The sequence below is a fragment of the Coturnix japonica genome, chromosome 9 (genome assembly GCF_001577835.2).
Source record: "Coturnix japonica isolate 7356 chromosome 9, Coturnix japonica 2.1, whole genome shotgun sequence".
Classification (NCBI taxonomy): domain Eukaryota; kingdom Metazoa; phylum Chordata; class Aves; order Galliformes; family Phasianidae; genus Coturnix; species Coturnix japonica.
Window position 1 is genome coordinate 17,993,722 of NC_029524.1, and position 22,037 is coordinate 18,015,758.

The 22,037-nt window shown below is 40.1% G+C and overlaps 1 protein-coding gene across 22 annotated transcripts in view; it reads right to left on the reverse strand.

Moving 5' to 3' along the window:
* The window catches only part of LOC107318346 (multiple epidermal growth factor-like domains protein 6), a 188,637-nt gene that overhangs the window by 29,319 nt on the left and 137,281 nt on the right, over positions 1 to 22,037 (reverse strand). For 15 of the 22 annotated variants that reach the window (XM_015872052.2, XM_032446637.1, XM_015872049.2 and 12 more), the window contains 12 exons: positions 17,792 to 17,923; positions 16,674 to 16,799; positions 16,078 to 16,206; positions 14,173 to 14,301; positions 13,826 to 13,954; positions 13,068 to 13,193; positions 10,238 to 10,366; positions 9,579 to 9,724; positions 5,704 to 5,872; positions 4,578 to 4,674; positions 660 to 3,203; positions 389 to 456 (listed from right to left, as the gene is read on the reverse strand). In XM_015872052.2, coding sequence (XP_015727538.1) covers positions 9,645 to 9,724; positions 10,238 to 10,366; positions 13,068 to 13,193; positions 13,826 to 13,954; positions 14,173 to 14,301; positions 16,078 to 16,206; positions 16,674 to 16,799; positions 17,792 to 17,923 — 980 coding nt within the window. In that variant the 3' untranslated portion in view covers positions 389 to 456; positions 660 to 3,203; positions 4,578 to 4,674; positions 5,704 to 5,872; positions 9,579 to 9,644. Of the gene's footprint in view, positions 1 to 388; positions 457 to 659; positions 3,204 to 3,233; positions 3,832 to 4,577; positions 4,675 to 5,703; positions 5,873 to 9,578; positions 9,725 to 10,237; positions 10,367 to 13,067; positions 13,194 to 13,825; positions 13,955 to 14,172; positions 14,302 to 16,077; positions 16,207 to 16,673; positions 16,800 to 17,791; positions 17,924 to 22,037 lie in introns of those variants that run through there. The other 7 variants (XM_032446636.1, XM_032446634.1, XM_032446628.1 and 4 more) reach the window with 6 other exon arrangements.

Below are 22,037 nucleotides of genomic sequence, written 5' to 3' on the forward strand. Positions count from 1 at the left end.
TTGTTCAAGTCAATCTAGGTTTATATATTTTCCTTACTTAAGTGTTCGTATAAACCAAAGTGTGCCCTGACAGTAATGATTTCACAATATAATATATTCAATTAAGGAGATAAATATGCATTTACATTTTTACTGAACTCCTTTCACATATTCATCGGCTTCAGCTCCGACTTCTTTTTGACTTTTGGTGGAAAATAAAGGAAAAGAAAGGGTGCCACCTACTGAGATACTCAGACATTTTTAAAGCCTGAAAAGTTGTGCAAATAGCCAATATGCTCATTTCAGATAAAAATAAACAAACATGAAAGCTACGTTCATAAGCTGGTGGGAGGGGGGCTGTGGATAATCATTTTCTTTCATCAGCTCACTTGATGACAAGAGCACTTACCCAAGTTGTAGGAGAAGCCAAATCTACCTCCCTCTTGTATCTCAGCAGGTTTGAATTCACCTATTCCCCTGGAAAACCCAAGCAAAATGAATCAATCTGTCACAGTCTGTGAATAAGTCAGCAAATGAGAATCTACAAGAGATGTATCATCAATACAAACTGTTCCATGGGACCCATGCCATTTAGTATCTAGTCACTAATTGGAAATGTACACTGTTAAACAGCAGCACATAAACTTCATGCAATAGATGAGATTTAAGCATCTACTTACATCAAAAACTCCACTGAGAATGTGCATCATGACATTTTTAATATACCTACAGACCCAAGAATGAAGACAGGCTCTTAGTACTGGTTTTAAAGACCAACAGCTTTGATTTTCATGGGCAGAAATTGACCATACATATAAAGATCTCCGTAAACGCATGTTGAAGGAAGAAGCTCATGTCTCTGATAAATCGTGGATATACAGGTGGCACGAACTGATGGTTCTTTGGAGTTAAGGAATCAGAACTCTTTGTTCTTTCTGCATATAGAGTAGAGAAGAGATGCTACGCAATATCAGGGGAATGGCATGAAAAGCAGAAGTCAGCCATTTATCACCTATAATGAAGTGGGCCCACTTTGGAACTGAAAATGGATAGTTACAAAGTGAGAATCCAATGGACAGGTAAATAAACTGTCTATGATAGATAATGCTATGGTAAGGAGGACCTGGAGTAGATCATCTTTCGTATCTGGACAAACACCTCTTCCCTAACACAAGTTCCCAGAGGATCTCAAATGTAAGCTCAACAAACTTCATCAATCCCTCCCCACCAAATGCGAGCTTAGCTCTTCTGAGTCCTCACCAGACTTGAAGGTACAGCTTTATCTTGGTCTCTGCAGATGCAGACAGACCAGAGGTTTACAGAAGTACCGTGTGCATTTAATGTTTGCCAAATTTTCTGGTGTTGGGAACTGGTGTAGCAATAACATACTTGGGAAAATAATTGTGAAATGTTAACAAGTCCTTATTGTTAACAGGTGTTTCTGGTAGAGATTCCTTCAGGGCAACTTGGACAACACACCATAGTTCAGTTGGTAATGGCATTTTTCCCAGAGGGACCTTCAAAGTCTCCTGTGTGGTGCTTTGTATTCCTGGCAGTGCAGTCAGGAAGAAACCCAGTTTTCAACATCCTCCTTTATGCCCACTCAAAATAAAACATGCCTTTATCAGCTGTTATGTATTTTACATCTCACATGACTTGGCACGCGCTTATCACGTGATTGCCTTAGCTCAGTGCTCTAAAGCACCATTTATGTATTCAAGATAACATGCACTGTGGATTGGCCCCTTTTTCAGTGCCTGGAATGTTCAGTGACTGTTCTCTGCTTGCACAAGCACTCACCAAGACATACACTAAATGAACTTTTCCTGCTGCTATGGTTTGGTGAAATCATTCTTTCCCAAACCTTTATAGACCTGCTGCATTCTCTGGGGGAACCAAATCTGCATCTCTGGAGCATCTCCCTTGTTAGCAGAAGTTTTAGGATTTACACTGAAGAATTATTAAAAAAATAAGAATTATTATTATTATTATTATTATTATTACTATTACTATTATTATTATTATTAAGTTAGGAATCAGAACTAACAGAAAATTCACCTCAAATTCATCATTATAACATACCTTTTTTTTTTCTCTCTTTTTTTCTTAGTGAAAAACTGACTTCAGAGTGCTGGAAGCGCTGCCTAATGAACACCCTGGAGGTGTTCAAGGCCAGGTTGGATGGGGCCCTGGACAGCCTGGTCTGGTATTAAATGTGGAGGTTGGTGGCCCTGTCAGTGGCAGGGGGCTTGGAGATTCCTGATCCTTGAGGTCCCTTCCAACTCAGGCCATTCTGTGATTCTGTAATGTGCTGCCCACAAATCACGTGTCTCCATTATACCTTATAGGTGGAACTTTATGAACTAAAGGTGCAAGGCTATCAAACTAATGTGCAAAAGGAAGAAATTAATGTCCAAAGGAAGAAAAAAGCCAGGTGCCACTCCACAGAAGAAAAGCTTTGCAACAAGAAACCAAACCAAAACAACCCTGCCAACACCCTTTTCAATGACATTAAGATTTTCCAGGCTCTTGACTTCCACCTTGACTTTTGGAATAATATATGGTGGAGAAAAGAGTCCCACTGGATCTGAGGGGAGACTTTGCTACAACAATAGTGGTGCTGGCAAAATGTCTCCTTTCAACACATTCTTGAGTTTGCATTTTAAGTGGTTTTGCCACATTGGCAGCCAAAAATAACTATTTTCTGATCAAATTCACTAGTTCTTGTAAAAGTTTAACATGTTAAATGTGTCTGTGAACAGTTCTAATAGCTCTTGAAGGTGTCTGGTCAAACTTCTTGCTCTCAGAGGGGGAAAGAGAGTAGAATAGGGCACAGCAAAAGGTTCAAGTAGGGCAGCACCCTGACCACAGCCTTCATTATGAGGCTGACCCTGCAGCCATCCCACTCCTCATTACCCAGGAGTACATCCCATATATAACATGATGCTTTAATGCTTGCTGTTCTGTACTTCATACATACCCTTAAGGTTAAAGTAATAATTAAGAGCAGATTTCTCATGTGCCTAGTAGAGCAAGGCCAAGATCCACACTGGCTACCACAACATAAATGTCAAATAGAAAAGTAAAAAAAGCCAAACCGACAGGCAGGAATTGCCCCTGCAGCCTCTGCTCGTACTGATCTTACTCTTTGTTGACGACATACAGAAAGGAATCTCACTGCACATCTTACAAGACATATAAATCATTCAAAACTGGATTCCTGGCTGAAAAAAAAAAAACACAAAAAAAACGCCAGCTGCAAAAACCAGAGCATTTTCATTAAGTCACTTTGTAAGTAATTTATAGCACACCAAGACTGACAAAATAACAAAGAAATGACAGGGCAGCTTCTTATTAATTAGAACTAGAACAACGGGACAGAATCAGTGTGAAAAGTGCAGTATTTCAACCCCAAATGGGGCTCCACTAGAGCAGGAAACGTGCACTCACTTAACCCTGGTGCCCCCACATCTTCTGAGCAGTACAGGAATGAGACAAACCTTGAAGTTTCACAGCAGGTTTCTTTCATGCTTCTGGAAGAACTCTGAAGGAGTTGTAGGCAGATGTAGAAAACATCAATGCAGAAACCTGCAAATTTTGTATTTCTGCTGCTAAGAGGTCTGTGCAAGTGCTGGGGCCATATGAACAGATGGACTTCTGCTGCTTAGGACAAGCAGAGCGGCCTCAGGCAGAACCAGAACTGCTCCATTTGAGAAGCCTTTGCTCAGATGGACCACGCTCTGCTACCGATGCTGGTAGGTCATAGCTTGCTAAATTCATTAATTAATCGAAATTTTACCTCTGGGCAGCAGCAGGACTAGCTGGGATCTCTTGCATCAAGCAATCATAGCCCTTAAAGTAATTAATTAAATTCTCATTAGGTCTTTGGAATCACTAGAGGGAGTCATGAGAACATGCCTTAAGCCAAGATGTTACATCTGGACCGGAGAAAACACCCATTAGACGGTGGCATGAAGCATTTTAAAAATTAACTATAATATCTACACCACATGCAGCTTCTCAAGATGTTTTGCTGTCATCAGCTTACTAAAAGATAAAGATTTATTGGGTTATTACTGAGAAGGAAGCTAGATACTGCCAAATGGCATGGACAGTTAAATGACTAGTTGCTGACATCTTTATTCATATATAAAACAACAGAGTTGAACAGTGTTTTTTTTAACTACTATGCTTGAAGAAATCAACAAAGCGGTATCTTATCGTACAGAACTTATAAGTCATTTTTAAATCATTCCCAGGTTTTGGACAGTTTGGTTTTTATTGTTATTTTTCCCCTCTGTATATACAGAATACTTTACTGTATATACAGAATACTGCAGTATCACTCTGTGAACTTTCAGAGTGGACTGAAATAAGAGATAACAATACTGGCTACAGATGGGCTTAACACTGCCTGAAGATGCTGAAGGGACTGTGACACAGAGTAGTGCTCCCAACATTGCAGTCACAACATTACTCTTGTCCCCATTGACATACATGTACTGAGAGGATATGTGCACTTTTCAAGCAATATCTTTTTTAAAAGCTTACGACACAGACCAACACTTGCTTTGCGCAGGTTGAGCGCATTAACTCACCATGTCTACATTTGATCGGCTCTTAACTGCAGCCACTGGGACTGAGGGGTTACTGCAATAACTTCAACAGCTTCACTAAATGGTTTAAGTGTTGCTTCTAATAAAAAAAAATAAAAAATATGGAACACGTTACAAGAATTACTGGACTATCTTTACAACACATGTCAAAAAGATGACAAACCTAATGAAGCTAATTATTCTACTCCTTGCTGAAAACTGTATGAAAAATGAAGTAAATCGCATACATCAAAATCCTGCAGCATTGTAAAGCTCAATTTAAGAAGTGTTTGCTCTGAAATTTAAATGTAAGTCCAAGTCTGTAAAGCTGTTCTCCCAGGATCTCCACATCTGCCCACTTCTTCTCCAACAGCATGATATACTGTCTCCCCTTTGTTACACATTTTGAATTCAATTTAGCATGCTACTTCCAATTAACCAGCACACACTTACTGCATTATTTGGCATTAAACAGGCCCATGTGTTCCTTTAGCTCCTGCCAATGTGAGAAGACAATACCCTTAAGGTGAACAAGGCTATATGTTCAGTGAGTATTAGGCTCTGGGAAGTGTCCAAGAAGTCTGATGGAAGCCTGCAGGTGTGCGGTTTCAAATGCCTTCAAAGTGCTTAATGCCCAAGTCTTCCAGAAATGTTACACTTCATAACCAGCTTCTTCCAACAAGATTTATGCTCTGTTTTGAATATTTCTTCTACTCTGGAGTCTAAGTGCCAGAAACCTCTATTTATCAGGCTCATTCACAGGACAAGTTGCTCTGGTCAGGGATCTTTATATAAACCCATTTATACATAAGGTCATTACTTATTCCATACAAACCACTAAAAGCAGATGTGATTTCCAAGTGCTTGCTTTGAATGTAAATTAGTTTAATAAATTTTCATCTACAATGCAAGTCTTTTGCACTAAGACCATCAATAAGGAGAAAATGAGCAAATTTAATGACATCTTAACATGAAAAATAGCATCTTTTCACTATCATATGTGTACAAAAGAAAGTATGGTACAGATTTGGGATATATCCCACATATTCTTAGAAAAAGACTACAAACCCATAGACATAATAGTGTTATGCATGTGCTTGTTGATAGCAATAGAACAAGCAATACATACTCTAAAAGCAGAGAGTCCTTGCTTGCTACTGAAAATTGCTTTATAGTGTTAGAATCTAGAGCTTTGGCCCTGCAAAATAATTGCTGGGCATGGCTGCAGCAGTCAGTTGTGGGTCAACACACAGGAAAAGTCCTTCAGGATCCAGGGTTTGAGAAGGTATCCAGCTTGACTACAAAAGAAAAAAAGAGGGATGGGGATGATGGAGGTTTCTGGTTCCACCAGTTCTTTTTAAGAACTCTTCAGAATTCTGCTCTGATGATAAAAAAAGCAAACTCTATCAGAGATGTTTTTTGTCATTGTTAGATCAACAGCATGAAGCCACGATGGCTCCAAACTCTGTCTTTTGCTCTTCTGGAAAGGACATAAAGGTATAATTTCCATGTTTGTCCTGTTGGCAACTTCTGATACTATGATGGTTATTACTTACACAAACAGAAATCTGCAGCCAATCAAAATAATATGGTTGGCAAGAAATCTGGGTAAACTTTAATAGCTATGGTTCTTCAACATAAAAAGGATAAAAGTGGAATAATAATTTTTGGCAGGAGAAGCGGGGAATTTTTAAAATTCTGATTGTTTTCCTATGAGGATACTGTTATAAATACTGAAGTCTAACTTAAAACATGTTCTTCTGGTTTCATGAATTCTCATTGAATAAAATTCTGCCGGACCCACTGAGTTGCACTCAACTCATTGCCACTCTTCTCAAACTGGAGTTATCTGGAATGGCAGAGAGTGGCATCTGGCACACAAATAGCATGTTCAAAATAATATAAATGTCTTTCTGAAAGGAGTTATCTGCATATGCAAGCGTGTTACAGTGGAATACACAGAGCGCTCATTTCAAGAAAGCATAATTAACTTAGGTCCTCTGGGAAACAGAGCCAAGAAAGTCATTTACCAAGTGGAAGACAGGCATAAATTTAGTCACAAAAAGCGTTCTCACTGAAATTTTTGCTTTCATGTTCAACAAATGACAGCGCTATGTTCAGGATGCTATCAGCCTGACACTGATTCCACTGATGAACAAAATAAGGGGAGTTAAGTCGCTTTAGTAGTAATTAAGTTCACCTTCTGTAACATGAATCAGCTAGGATATTAATTTAGTGGATTTTCCATTACCAAAACTACACGCAGTCTAAGAGAAACAATTAAGCACAGAATAACTTAAGTGTGTTAATATGAGGATAGGAACAGTGTCAAAATATACTATTGATTTCACAAGCAAGTAAACTGACTTAACCAACAGCTAATTATGACTAGTGTTAGCTTTTCTTCCAGAAGCTGATATCCTGTAAACATTTTCCCTGCCTTGTGAAAAGCGAAAACCTTCACATATAGCAACCTTCTATATAGCAAACCAAGAAAACAAAATGAAAAGTAATCTAGCAAAGGTCTTCTAAAATTTTTGAAATACATATTTTTGATTTGTACCTTTATATGGCTGTACTTTATTCTACGTTTTGGAACAGAAAATCATGTTAAGATCCAAATCAGGACAATCTGTTCTATGGAACTGAAGTAAACTTCTTTCCCCAGGGTAAGAACATTAAGTAATTATGATGTATTTTGAAGAAGGAATTAATAAAAAAAACTGCTACATGTGAATAGTTTAGTATGAATTGGCATTTTTCAGCTTAACTTAAAAAAATAAGTCTGCTGAAGTATTTCCCAAGCAGATCTTCTTGGGCTTCTGATACACTGGTACAGAGTCAGCATCAACCACTTATAATGTGTGTTTCATCACATACCTAAAATGGTAACATTCTTCAATAATACTCAATGCAAAATCTTTTTTTTTTCCTTTATAGAACAGATTTACAATTCTAATATCAAGTTACTGTGAAAACTGTAAACAAGGTACACAGGTGAAAGGAATATGGCTTGAGAAAAGCTTCCTCTTTGATTAGCTGCTCCAATCACACATAAGTATACTTAGACATGTAGATAAGAAAAGGCAGTATGTTTTATAAACTGCTGTCATCCAATTTCATCCTTTAGTATGAAAAATCTTCAGGCTGTGCTTACACTACTATTATAGTTTGGCTCTGTGGTAAATCTATAGTTGAAATCAAAAGATGTCTGCTGCTGGGCCTGGATGTTTTTTTCTCCATCAGTTTCTATGATGATATCTAATTGCCTTGCAGAAGATTTACCTAATTCAGTGAAATTGCCCCAGCTTCACAGTTGGAGATCAGACCTAGGCCAGCACATCTCCAAAGGAACATTTTAACTACCATGGCTTACAGAAAAAATCCTGCTGAGAACAACTCACTTCAGACTAGTTTGGGAACATGTACATCAAGCAAAGTTTTTTTTGCAATTTACAGAGCTATCATAAAGAAAGGACAAGAGATCAGAATCAGCTCCTGACATTTTCTGGCTGAAAGCACAGTTGGTTGCAGTCACAGCTATCTCTGCTGAGTTTAGGATGGCTTCCAATACCCATGAAGTTTTGAATAACAACAATAAGACTTCCAAAAGGCTTGAAAAAACACCTAGTAAACCTTTATTGCTTCCGAAAGATCACAGCTTGAATTGCAATTCCAGGTGAGCAAGCAATACTTGCTTCAAACCAGGCAGACTTGAGGAGAACCAAGAGGTAACTATTGCTTCACATACTCATTATCCAATTGCAACCGTAAACATTATTAAAAATCACAAGTGAGCATCAATTATTGTCACTTTCTCTCTTCTATGACAAAAATCCCTTGCAGAGTTGTGATTCATTGTGGTGTGTGAATGGTAATGCTAGTATGAACACAAAACCTAGAACTTGTGCTACCTGGTCAACAGAGCCAATGGTCCTGGTGTCTTTGACCAAGGGCACCCCTGATTTAGTAAGAATCAAGAGGATACTGAGCATGTTTTGTAACTCTTAAACTAAAGAGAAGTACAAAGAGTTAATCCGAAATCTTTTAGCCTTGTTAACTCAGCATACTAAAATAAAGAACATTATTTCTTAATAATGACTTGGTCCTATATTAAGGAACAGTCTGTGTAAACAGACAAAAATAGCACCAAAACGTCCTTGTTTTAAGCGACCAACAGCAGCTGTTGAATGGTATTGGGACTTATTAAAGCTAATAATTAAATTATTGTGTGGTAAGAGCACATTATAATCCTTTACATAAAGAGAACACAGATTATTGTTACACATCTATCCTCATTATCTGCTTTCTCCATCCAAGGTAAAGCTTCCTCCATTGTAAGAAAGTTTTACAAGAACTGCTGTACAGTTTGACTTAACAAACTGCTGAGAAACTCCACTGATGAGATAGCAGAACACAGAAAACCAGAGGGGCTTGACAGTTAACATCGTGCTCTTTAGAAAGGAGCCTCAGATGAAAGCAAGATATGGATGGCCTTCCAGTCAGCCAATCCACACCTGAAATGTAGTATATATTCTCATATTAATCAAAGATCTTTAATCTTTATCAAAGATTGTGGCAGATTCTTCATCAGCTGTAATTTAAGACTGAACAGTGTTTTCCACAAAGGAACTAATTTGGTGAATCCCGCTGGTTTCTGAGCAACATGATTTTGCAGAGAACCTGCACTGGCTTCATAATCTGTTAAATGCTCGTTTAACACAATGTGGCTCACTCTAAATTGATATGTTACTGATCATCTTTGGAGCTGGTTTCACAAAAAGCAAAAAGAGAACAAAAAACCCACATGTCCAAGCTTTCAAGCAACAAATTATACTACATATCAGAAAGAATGTCCCAAGTAGACTAATGGAGAGGCAACAGGCTAGGAATAAATACATGAAACAGATTCAACTTTTTAAAAAAAAACAGCAACTAAATGGCCTCTGTAGTCTTCCATAAGAAGTGTGAATACTTCAGTACAATTCAAGCTGAATTGAATACCTGTTTTCATATCCAAATTCAAATACCGTCTGTGCATATAAAAGAGTTCATTTATTAGTCCAAATGTTACTGTTGTAGAGCTCTCGGAAAAATATTCCCTCTTTCTTGAGTTTGTTCTTCATGAAAAGGAAGCTTTGGAGGGCCACCTAGAGAATTAAGTAGAAATGCAGCCTTAGGTCTGTATAACATTGTAATGAAATACAATATAAATCACAGAATTTGCACTTATATAATTTAATGAACAATAACCTTCAGAGGAAGGTAGAGGACTGAGTTATGTTGGCCACCTCACACAGGCAGGCAGAACAAGCAAGACATTAAAAGAGTCCCTCAGTTGCTCCACAGTATTTCCTAAACCATGGGAAGAACTGCACAGTTTTACCAGCAAGCTGACCATGTTTAGATTACATATGGGAGAAAAGTTTTGCATGGTACTACACATCATTAAAACGAGTAATTACCTAAATGAAAAACCAAAAAACTAACCAAACAAAAACCTTTTGTTGAGCATTTTGTCATCCACACAGATCCATCTGAGTCTGTCTCCTGACATTTTATCTCCTTATTCAGCCACTTATCACATTTCACCATGCTCTTCAACCCATTACCGTGGTCAGAGAACAATGTCTCTAAGACAGTCAACCTCCAGCCTGTGTTACCTTCCTTGCAGGTTGGCCCCATCCATGTGGCTGGACAGACACATTTCCCATTGTAAGGGTTGCACTGGGACTTGCTGGCACACTGGCACTGCAGAGAGCAGTCGGGGCCATACTGGTCTGAACGGCAGCCTGGAAGGACAGAAGTGTTTGGAAGAGGGTAAATGCTTCTCCCTGCTTGATGGTTGTGTTATACTGAGGAGCATCCTTGAAAGTGCATGAAATAGAAATTCAGGCCAAAGTCAGCATCCAGGGTAAAATGCACACACAGTAAGAAAATTAGGGATATTTAGGAAAATAAAAATAAAATTTAAACATTTAAGTCCCTGGATTATCATTGGGGAAGAACACAGACCTCACACAGGTTCTGGTGAGAACACAGACCTCCTTCAAGCTCTGCAAAGGGGAAGCTTTGTGAGGCTCAACAGATAAACTGAAAATAATATTGTATTTTTAAAAATCCTCTTCATATAATTTCACAAGGTTAATTCTTCTAACCCATTCTTTCCCTAAAGTTAAGTGTTTATCAGTATAAAACTAAAAAAGCCTCAGCAAGTTATAATTATACTGTATAAGAAACTGTCCTAAATTATGACATGCTTTTGCTGTGTTTCTCTCAGGAGATACAGGTTTGGGATTGGGAATCTACTTTGACGCCTACATCTGCAAACACTGAGCCATGACACTTTGGAAAGCCTCGCAGTCCTCAAGCTTTACCTGCTGCACAGCCCACCCAAACTGTGTCCCACCTGTCCTGAAGAAGTTCCCGAAAGGGGAACCATCCCTGGCATAAACTCAGGGGCTGGTAGACCAAAAGGAGAGGTTTTATGGCTGCCTGGCTATAAGCATGGAGCAGAAAAGGGCTTTCATTCAAGCAATTTCCAAATAGAAATTAATGCACTTTAGGTATGTTTGTACACCATACCCACATTGCACAGTTTGGTTACCTCCTGGCAATATAAACTCACAAAGGTCTCACTCCCAGCTCTGCAAAGAACGGGCAAATACATTCTATGGACAAATTCTCCTTGCAATTTTTTTATAAGTGGCAAAGCACAGGTAAGAAGGAAAAGTCCCCAGCAGGTCCCAAGGCAGGGTGCTCAGTGTCCTGCACACAACAACCTTCTCTCCCTCACCTCACCAACACCCAGGCTGCCTTTCTCACATAGCACCAAGCCCCCAGCCCCACATCAGCTGCAGCCCCAGCATGTGGGAGAACCTTCCCCAAGTGCTCAGAGCTCGGCCTTTTCAATTAGGAAATGTTATGAGAAAAGGTCTCCACAAACACCTCTGGACCTGATTTTAATTTATGTAATACCACATTTTCATGTTAATAACAACGTGTATTTAAGACATCTGTTTGAAAGTCTGCAATGTTAATTTACTACAGAAATGGAACGCCCATAAAAGTCTGTTATATTCTCTCCCTCTCTTTCTCTTTTTTTTTTCTTTTTTTTCTTTTTAATTAACATTTTGCCTGTTTAATGGGTGCTTTACCAGAGTTCAAATTAAAATCATGCCTTTTATCTTTACGGCTGCTGCACAGACACAGCTGCTCACAGTTATATCACAGATGAACTGAGCCTAATTGAAAATAAAAATGCAAATAAAACCTACCCCATAACAGCTTTTCATGGACAGGGGCAACCCTAGCTGATTTAAGAAAAATAAAAATGACTCCCAGAGTTTGCAAGAAGCAAAACCTCGGTTCACACTGTTGGTGCTGAGCTTCCCCCTTGTGTTCCACTGCTGCTAGAATCACACTGGAAAGGCCTATGATGCACATTGCTCAGAGATGGGTGGCTGAAGTCCCAGTGGCACCAGTGCAGGAGGATGAGCTGCCCAGTTCCTAGCAAGAAGATGGTGCAGGTCAGCAAGCAAGTCAATCTCCATTTTAGTTTTTGGGGTTGCAGTAGCTCTCAGGCTCCCAGAGATTACTTGACTTCTTGCTTGCATTAATAACAGGGTGTTCAGAGCTGTTTCCTGCCTTATCCCAGAGCAAAAGGATGAGGAATATTCACCATTTGTGATACTGGGAATTGGGAGGAATGTGGTTCCTTGCGTGATCCTTAAGTATTAGAACATGGATGCTCACCTCCCTCTACGTTGCTTGTTGGGATCACACATCTCTTTTTACACTTGCTAAAAGAAAAGTACAGTTCTTTTAACTGATTACACTAAATTTCCACCAGCAAAACTGAGATCAGAATCTGGCTCAAGAATCCCTGTCCTTACCACCTCTCAGCCCTCAATGCTTTTGTCAGTTTGTTTGGTTTCCTTCACTGGAGAATTCTCTCACCTATTTTTACAACCCTGCTACAAAACAATTCTGCTTTTGTGGGCCAACACACAGCTCCTGTGCTGCAAATGAGGCAATGCTATTTGGATTCAGTGTTCCCAGACTACTGCTGGTTCTCAAAGCCAGGAACACTGCAGCAGCTCCACCACACTCACCTTGAGTTGGGTACACTTTGAGCTCTTTGAAGAGCCCCATAAGTGCTCCCATGACAAAACCCCCATGGGGTCCAATCCCTTTGTGTCCTGTTGTAGCATCCTTAAGTCCTTCCTACTGTGCTGTGCTGACATGACAAATGACATTCTACTGCTGACCCATACATAGTTTTCCTATCAATGCATCAGCTTAAATATTGATTAAATCAGAGTACAGCCTATTGATAAACCTGGCAACCTGCAAGAGAATACTTTGCTGCAAACAGTGTGTCCTGGAATACTTTGTACTGGCACGCATCCTTTCACTGTTGTACTCAGACCAACCAATGGGTCTCACTGCTTTAACTGCATGTACTCCAGCACACAGGAAATACTCCCTTACCAATGTCACATTTGTCCCCTGTCTTTCCAGGTGGGCAGAGGCACTTCCCAGTGGCTGGGTCACAGGGAGCTCCTCCGCAGTTGCACCGGTGCTGGCATCGCTCACCAAAGCGCCCGCTGGCACAGCCTGGAGGGAAGAGCCCCATAAATGCCCCTGTTAAGAGTCCTGCACACCAACATCACAACAAATACATCAGCCAGAGCAGGGCTTGAAGGATGGCTCAGAGGAAAGTTCGTAAACTCTGAGCTGAACTCAGTGCTAATGCCAAGTTTAATGAAGGATTGAATGTAGCGGATAGGCATAATATTTATGCGTGCTCTCTTTAAGTTGGTTTCATCTAATCCAACTTATCAAAAGTATTTGTAAATCTGTCCCAAAATGTTACTGGCACTTATTTTCATTTTTAATTAGGGCTCTTTAGAAGACCATTTCATAACACTCAACTGGTCTGACATGCATCAATTTAATAATCTTACTTGGAATTTTAGAAGCAAAGTTTAAATCAGTAAAAGAAACTTATTCTTAATAAACAACATGTGGAACTCATTGCTGCAAGACACCATGGAGACCGGGACTTTCACTGTGCTAATCAGAACCAGAGTGGTTAATGTATAAGGAATTGAGAACACCCGACTACAGAACAGGTAAGAGATCACAAATTCATAAAGAGCAAAGTATGGAAGAAGTGGCTCTGAACAAACAAGCATTTAGATAAGGATGTGGTTTATTTGATTTTTAAACCAGGTGAGTGTAAGTACCTTTCTCACAATGGATACCGTGGTACCCCGGAGGACAAACGCACTGTCCCATCACGGCATCGCAGCTTGCTCCGTTTTTACAGGCACATGCATGAAGGCAGCTCAGCCCATAAAACCCAGAGGGGCACCCTGAGAAAGAAATGTGTCAAGTAAGGAAAGAGGAGGGAGAAAAATCATGGATCCGTTTAAGCCCCTCTATAATTGCAGCTACCTTCTTTGGAAGCAAGCAAAATTGATATTTGCCATTGTAAGTAATAATCCCTTTTGCTCTACAGGAATATTCCTGAGCCCCCATTTGTCCCTGCAGGAGGACAGGTGGTGGGGCTGTGTGGGGTGTGTGTACTCACTGTGCTCACAGGAGCGCCCATAGAACCCTGCGGGGCAGAGGCAGCACCCCGTGAACCTGTCGCAGGTGCCGTTGTGCTGGCATGAGCAGTCCAAGCTGCAGCTGGGGCCATACTTGCCAGGGAGACATTCTGCCGGCCATGTGTGGACAAAGAAAAAGGACAAAAAAGAACACCCAATCACACACCAAAATCTGATGGCTTTTACAGCTGAGGCATGATGCCCACATAGCAACTTGCAGAGCTCAGGTGAACACTCATGAATTTCTTTCTCTCCATGCAGTTGTGCTCAATGAACATGGCATTTCTGCCCCATTACTATGTATTTACACACTTTGATGAGGATTTATACTTTATAGATGTTTGAAGAGTTCAATTTTCTTGTGCTATATTGTTTATATTGAGCCTTCCCAGCCCCTCAAGTGTTGTAAAAGCACATAATAAATGATATCTTCTTTTTCCACCCTCTACATCTATAGCAGTGCTTTCTTTTAGATGCATACAAAGTGTGAAAGAAAACATACAGCTTTTCCTGCTCCATGTTATCATTGGAATTCACAGTATTTGAACTCTACATAAAAAGGGGAGGTCTCTTTTTCACACATTGACTTTCCATGTATAACTAGATATCTACTTGTGTTGAACTAAGTGCATCTCAAATTATCGAAAGCCATGTCATGCAAAATTGGCTGGGTCAATATAACTAATAGGGGTGTAATTTCTGCAGAAGTGGTAACGCTGCAGAGACCAACTTAACTGAGCATGGCCAAGCACATAATTGGATTCATAACTGCAAATGGCAGATAAGATCTTTTGAGAACATCGTACTTAATCACCAGAAAAAGATACACGATTAGATGTTTTTGATTTCTAGTCAAAACAGACTCAAACCCACACTGCCATAGAAATAAAGATTCAATTTTCCAATAGCTTGTTATGTATGTCAAAAGACAACCATGAAGATCTTCTTAGAGATACAGCACTCCATCCTTTACACAATGTGCACATCTCTCCCCAGTGTTTGACACCAGAGATGTTTTACTAAAGCACATCTAGAGGATGTACACATGGGACATTGTTCCACATCTGCACAACCCAATTACGGTTTGCAGCCCAAACACAGCCCATGTACAGTTATAAAGATTTCAAGGAGCAGGCAGAGATGCACAAACACAGTCCACACAACACTATGTCAGCCAGTTATTGGTAAACAGCACTAATTTTTGGATGGAGGAAAGATAATATTTTAGTACTTGTCCACAGCGGAATTGACATCACCACCACTCCATTTGGCAGCTATTCTGTATACATAAAGCAGGGCTCTGAATCGCATGTCTTTCAGGAGATGGAAAGAAAGAAAAGACACACAAAAACACTCTGTGCTCATTCTGTTAAGTGTGCTTTGTCTTGTATAAGGGAGAGCTAACACAGAGAAGTGAGGACAAGATAGCATGATAATTTCAATTGTTTTGGACAGATGTTCCCAGAATGTCAGGAAGTTAATACATGAGACAATTAACTGAAGTCCCGTGCCAAAGGAAAGAGAAAATGAAGAAAGGAGACAAGATGAGATAGAGACACTGGCTTCTGCTGACCTCAGGGGAGTGATTCAAAGAAGATACCAAAAAAATGTTCCCATGAACAATAGAACAAAAAGTTGGATAGCAGAAGAAATAAGAGTCCATTCAAAGGAATTTACAAGGATTACGGAGCAAGACTCACAAGGAAACTGTTTCTAAAAAGAGATCTAAAGCTCTAACTTTGGGCAAGGCAGCATGAAAGAGGCTATAAAGATGAATGCAGCTGGTGGTGAGATTGAGGAAAACCTGTTCCTTTTTTGAAAGCCTACAGCCACTGCAAACCCCTCCTTGACTATACGTGTTCATTACTACCAAAGCAGGATGTTACCTTTCTCACACGATTTTCCTGTCCAGCCGAGTCCACAAGTGCAGCTGCCATCCACGTGGTCACAGATAGCACCGTTCTGACAGCTGCATGTCAGAAGGCAGCTGGGGCCGAACCGTCCCTGGGGACACACTACAGAGAATTAACAAAGTTTGGAAAAAAAATAATAAATCTACATCCCCCCAAAAAGATGAAAGTGACAGAGAGTAAATACAAACATGTGCTCTCCACTGAGTATGCTGAGTAATGTCCACTCACTGTGCCTTTACTGTGTGGTAAGAGCACTTTCCCCATCTTTAGGTTCATGCTATTTGAACTGTGGTATCTGAAGGTAGTGACTTTATCTTTGCACAGAAAGCAGTGCAGTGGTGCTGGTGAAGGAGCAAAGCGGTGAGATACAGGCAGAGATGGGTTGGAAAAGGGCAGGGCAATGGAACAGAGGGATAAGGCTGAGATCCTGCAAAGTACAGCGAGCATTATCAAGTAAACTTTGGCTTCAAATGCAGTGAGAAACACAGCCATAAACAATGCTTGGCACTGAGTTTAATTTGCAACTACGAGCCCAGCTGACAAGCTGAGCACTGATCCCACTTTGTTACCTTGCTGACAGCCAGGTCCCATTTGGCCAGGAGGACAGGTACAGCTGCCAGTCCGTGGGTCACACTGACCTTTACCGCATGCACAGAACAGGGCACAGTCCTTCCCGTATCGATTTTCTGGGCAAGCTGAAGGAAAAACAGACTTCAGTTAAGCACACTGGGTGTGCCAGTTTCCATTTCCAATGAAGACAGGATCCTATAGATGGAGCTGGCTTCCACTTTGATCCATCTAATGTACTTCAAAGTGACTATGAAAACAAATCCCATCCAAAGACATGACTGCCTCTTCCTCTGATATATAGATATATATATATGTATATACATGTACATATACATATATATAGGTTATAAATATAATCCATGCTTTCACATGAAACGTTTAGTAGGTTTTCCCTCAGTAAGGCAAGTGTGCATATCAGCTGCTCATGCTTTAAGCTAAAGACTTCTTTCCTTCCTTAATAATGATGCTCTCCTATGCTGAAGAGCAAAGCTATCAACTACTAAGCATTGTCTTTTTGTGAATAAGCTGAAAGAAGCTTCATAAAGGTGATAAAACATCAGTTAAGCTCTGATTTGCACTGAAACCTCTATGGCTGATACAGGTATAGCAAGTGGAAATCCCAAATGCTCTCTATTTATCCATATTAGGAGATCATAGCTTTGGAAATACCACAGAAATTCAGCCACATGATTTAGCCCTGAAATAGAGAAGTAGGAGAAGTGTTGTCATGGAGTCTTTACCAGTTTTGCCATGACAAAACTTGATCTTTTTCCCATTTATTGAAAATAATGGCACCGTAGCGTGAAACAAAATATTGAGATAATTTCTCAACCTAGAAATGTTGGACAGGAAGAAGGAACTTGAGCAATTCATGCTGAGTTGGCTCTAGAAACAAACTTGGGCAAGTAGGTTGTAATCCTGGGATGAGTGTCCTTGCTTCTACTCACACAGAAGAGAAGGAAAATATTTTGCAAGAGAATTTTTACAAAGCTGGAATCCCAATTTACAGTTCAAGGAGGAGGTAACTGTAATCTGTCTGTTTTTATACTGACAAATTCTTACGCAGATTATTCTCTCTGCTGCTTTTGAAAGAAACAGAACATGAATGTTGGCTTACTTTTACTACAGTCGGCTCCAATGAAACCAGGCGCGCAATCACAAGTTCCCGACACTGGGTCGCAATGGCCTCCATTCATGCATTTACAGGATTTTTGGCAGTTTGAACCATAAGTACCTTCTGGACACCCTGCTTTAAGAAAAACAAAAAGGCAATTAGGCTATCCTGCTACTGGGACCTTCACATTTCAGATCATAAGCCCTTCGTTAGATTTGTCCAAAATTAAATTTTCATTTTCTAACTCTATTTGCTTCCAGAGGACCAGCAGAAGACACTGACAAGCAGATGGCTGCCTTGGGCAGAGGGCCTCTTTTTGACTCAAAGCCAAAGCCCCAAAGAGCCTGACTGGCTGCTCATGCTTGAAGGTAGCAAGAAAAGCAAGCCCAATTCTTCAGAGATTTTCCTCCTAGATTTCTACACCAAATCAACTTGCTCCTTTTTCCTTTCCATGGCACAGGCAGGAGATGGGACTCTGGTTTCTCCTACTGGGCAACAGCAGCCTGCTTCACCATGAGGAGCCACAAGCAGCACTGTCTCATTTAGTTCTTGTCTTAACTGAGCATTTCTAGAAAGTGGGCAGGTCTCATCTTGTGAAAATGCTCAAGCAGCAAAAGTTGGATTCCTCTATAATAACTCTTTCCCACCACAATGGATTTGCAGTGCTATGGCAAACCTGGTGAACTGTGGATGGAAGGCTCCAGAAATGTGCACATGACAGTTAAGTGAAATTTTGGGTGACACCTTCTCATAAAATAGATACAAGAGAGAGGTGCTTTAAATGCAAAGCCAGAAAACTCCCTGAGAAAAATAAAGTTTTGTTCTGTAATAACCCCAACAAACATGAGACCTGGATGGGCTGCCAAGCCAGTGTTACATGGCAATGAGGTTCTTCCAGTTTTCCAGTATACCAGAGGAGTGAAAAGCCTGTGCTTCTAGAGCAATGGGATCGTTGTTCAACAGTTGCATTCATCCTCCTGCCTCCAAATGACATTTCTTTGCCCCTTCCTTCCTTCGCTTAATCTCCACCAAAGGAAAGCTTATGGCTATGTTGGCAATCTGGCTGAATGTATATTTGCATGTCTCTAGGCAACAGATTTCTTGCAATCTCTGTATGAGTAACTTTATATATATATATTTATTTTTTTTCTGTTTTCTGAAAGCATCAAAGCATGGTCTGAGCGCCTGGAGAAATCCCTGTGTTTTTCAAACCATTCCAAGGAGAAGGAGAGCTTACGGTAAGGCTTTAAAGGGATGCCTTTTGAAATAAAGCTGAAAATTGGCTTCTGCTCAAATCAGGATAGCAGATCATCAAGGCTAAACAGATACACACTTTTCCAACATGCAGATACTCTTCTCAGCCTTTCTCATCTCAATGAATACTTTGTCAGTGCTTCCATCTGTTGGTGCAGAAAATCTGTTTCATGTGCAAACCCTGGCACTGAGGTGTGAGCCCTGCAACATCTATTTCATGGAATTGAAGCTAAGGGCACACACCGATTCAATGATTTAATTGGACTCTGAGTGAGCTTCTCTCTTCATCCTCCCTTTCCTTTCAGTCATCATTTGGCTTTTCTCTTTTTTAATTCAGTTTCCCACACTCCCACACACTTGGCTTCTCCCTGGCAAAGCTTTCAGGGTTGTTCCTCAAGACTAGAAAGAGCTGTTCCATTAATAAAAGGGGATGCAGCAATTCCCCCCGTACCAATTTATTTACCCTTGAAACATTTTGTTCAAGAAGGCAGGACAAAACTGTTGGCTGCATGATTGCTAACAAGGCCATCTCATCTGCTACTGCTCTGGGGGAGAACTACGCAGACAGCTATGGCAATTGACATGCTGTCCTGCCATTTATAAAGAGGGTTAGCCTCTAACCACCAGTTATCTAATAAAGACATTTTCTAATTTAACAGTTTCCTGTGCATTTGACATGTTACTCTGCGAATGGCAGGAGAAGCAGACAGATTTCTAACTCATTTCCTGAGTTTTCCCTTCTGGTTTGGGTGGTTTTGCCATGACCAATAGTTCCTAAATCTTTTCATACCAACCACATACACTAAGGCTTTCCTTACCACTGTTATTAACACACTGTCAAAAATACATTTTGGAAGCATCCTGTTACCCACAGCTTGAAGGTGAAGTTGGTGATGTCTTTCTGGCTCAGGACTCATCCAGATTGATAAATGCCACAGAAATGTTGCATGGTGTTTTTGCCCATGACGACTCCCCTGACTGACTCCACTCCAGTAGATCTGCCCATCCGCTGAGTTACAGACAGCTGATGGGAACCTTATTGCTAGTTTGTCTGCTTCCTCAGGATCCTGCCTGAAACAGGAGACTGTTTCAGCTCTTCACTCCAAAATTTGAGAACATGAAAGCCTCATTGCTCTTGGCTCCTGGAAATTTGACTTCCCAGCCAACTACACCTTTTATAGATATTTTCTTGAACCTTTTTTCACGGTGCTATAAATACAGCAGTAGTTGCCAGAAAGTGATTCCAGCAGCATCCAACCACATGTTGACTGGCCTGAAGCCCGTTTCACATCTCAGGAGCAGCTCCCTATGCTGTTTTTAATATTATGTCGAAAGCTTCTTCACCCTGGAGCAGCCCCAGCTCTCTCTGCAGTGAGGACGGCAGGAATGAGTGTTTCCACCAAAGTCACGCGAGCTATCCACAGTTATCAGATAGGTTGCTTCAGAGTAAGGTCTATAACCTCTCACTCCATTGACATAAAGCTAAAAAAGCCTCAAACATGAACCGTTTTCCTTCCATTTTTGTGTCTCTCTATGGCTTGGCCTGAACAATGTAAGAGAGAATAACAAAAAGAAATGATAGATGCCAGACAAGCTTTCTCCCTCTGCGAATCTCCCATCTCACTGTTTCTCCTGTAAAAGTTTAACAAAAGTCATAATGATTGAGAATTTGCTGTGTATTTATGTAGGACAGCAAAATGCATTGAAGGATCATATCTCATACAATGTAGGTTGATCCTAATGACACCAAGGTCCATGAAAACATGCCCTCCAAATGCAATGAAACACAGATTTCATTTTGTAAGTAATTTCTTCTGTAAGAGAACTGGAGTATAATTAATGCTTTAAATTTTAAATTCTCCAGTGAAATCTTAAGGACCTAAGCAAATGTAAGGACATTTATTACAATCTATGGAGAATCAGTACCATGTGCACGAGTAATCACTACTGAAAGATTACTACGTTAAAAGTAATAGGCTAACCATGATTAAGTCTTTTAAAATGATGCTGTTAAATAGTTGATCTCCACTACTGCTCTACTATAATATTTATTATAATCTAATGTATAATGGATCCAGATGGCTTTAGTCTAGATTTTGAAGGCTGAATTTCAATCTCTCTCACAGTGAGAACTGATGTACAAAGGAGGATAGAATCAATCCTTACATTTACATTTATATTTTAAAGAATAACTTGTGATGACAGGATGGCAATACAAATGTCTGTCTCCAAACTGAGCCTCTTAGCCATTTCTGCTCAAAGAATGAAGCACAAGTTTAACCCTTACCAGGGCTGCCCATATTGCAGCTGCCTGGGAGCAGTTGCCTGAAAACCAAGCAACACAAACACAGCCATACTACATTCCTAGGAAAGGAACATCAGCATTTTCCAGAGAGAAAAAGACTGAGTTTGAAAGGACAGACTCTCTCTTTCTCTCTCTTTCTTTTTCTTTTTTTTTTTTTAAATTACTATTACAAGCACAGAATAAAAACAAAATTAAAGTTGTAAATAAAAAAGTAATTAACTGTCTCCTTTCTCTGGATATTCTGGGATGTGTTTCTTATCAGTTGCCACATTCCACCAGAAACAACTTTACAGATGTTCTAAAATACCAGCATGAGGCATGTGGACCTGGGAATACTTTTTATGATGGAGCATTCAGCCAATTGGCATTTTGTCCTCTACAATACTCACCATTTTTCAATCCAGACTAACAATTTGTTTAATTTGATTGTTCCTCAGAAGGCCCTACAACTTAATTACCTTTATGAATCACTTAGATTTACTGCCAATCGCAGCTTGTTGTTATCATAGCCATTTGTCGTGACTTCAGCACACAGAGATTTCAATAAGTATTTTGGCCGAGGTGTGTTGAAATGAAAGAGCTACCAATATCCAGGTGTAGCTGAAGATGAACACAGAGAATTACATTGATATTCTTCAGCACAGCATGGTACCAGAAAGAATTTAGGTAGCAAACCACGCTTGTCCCCAG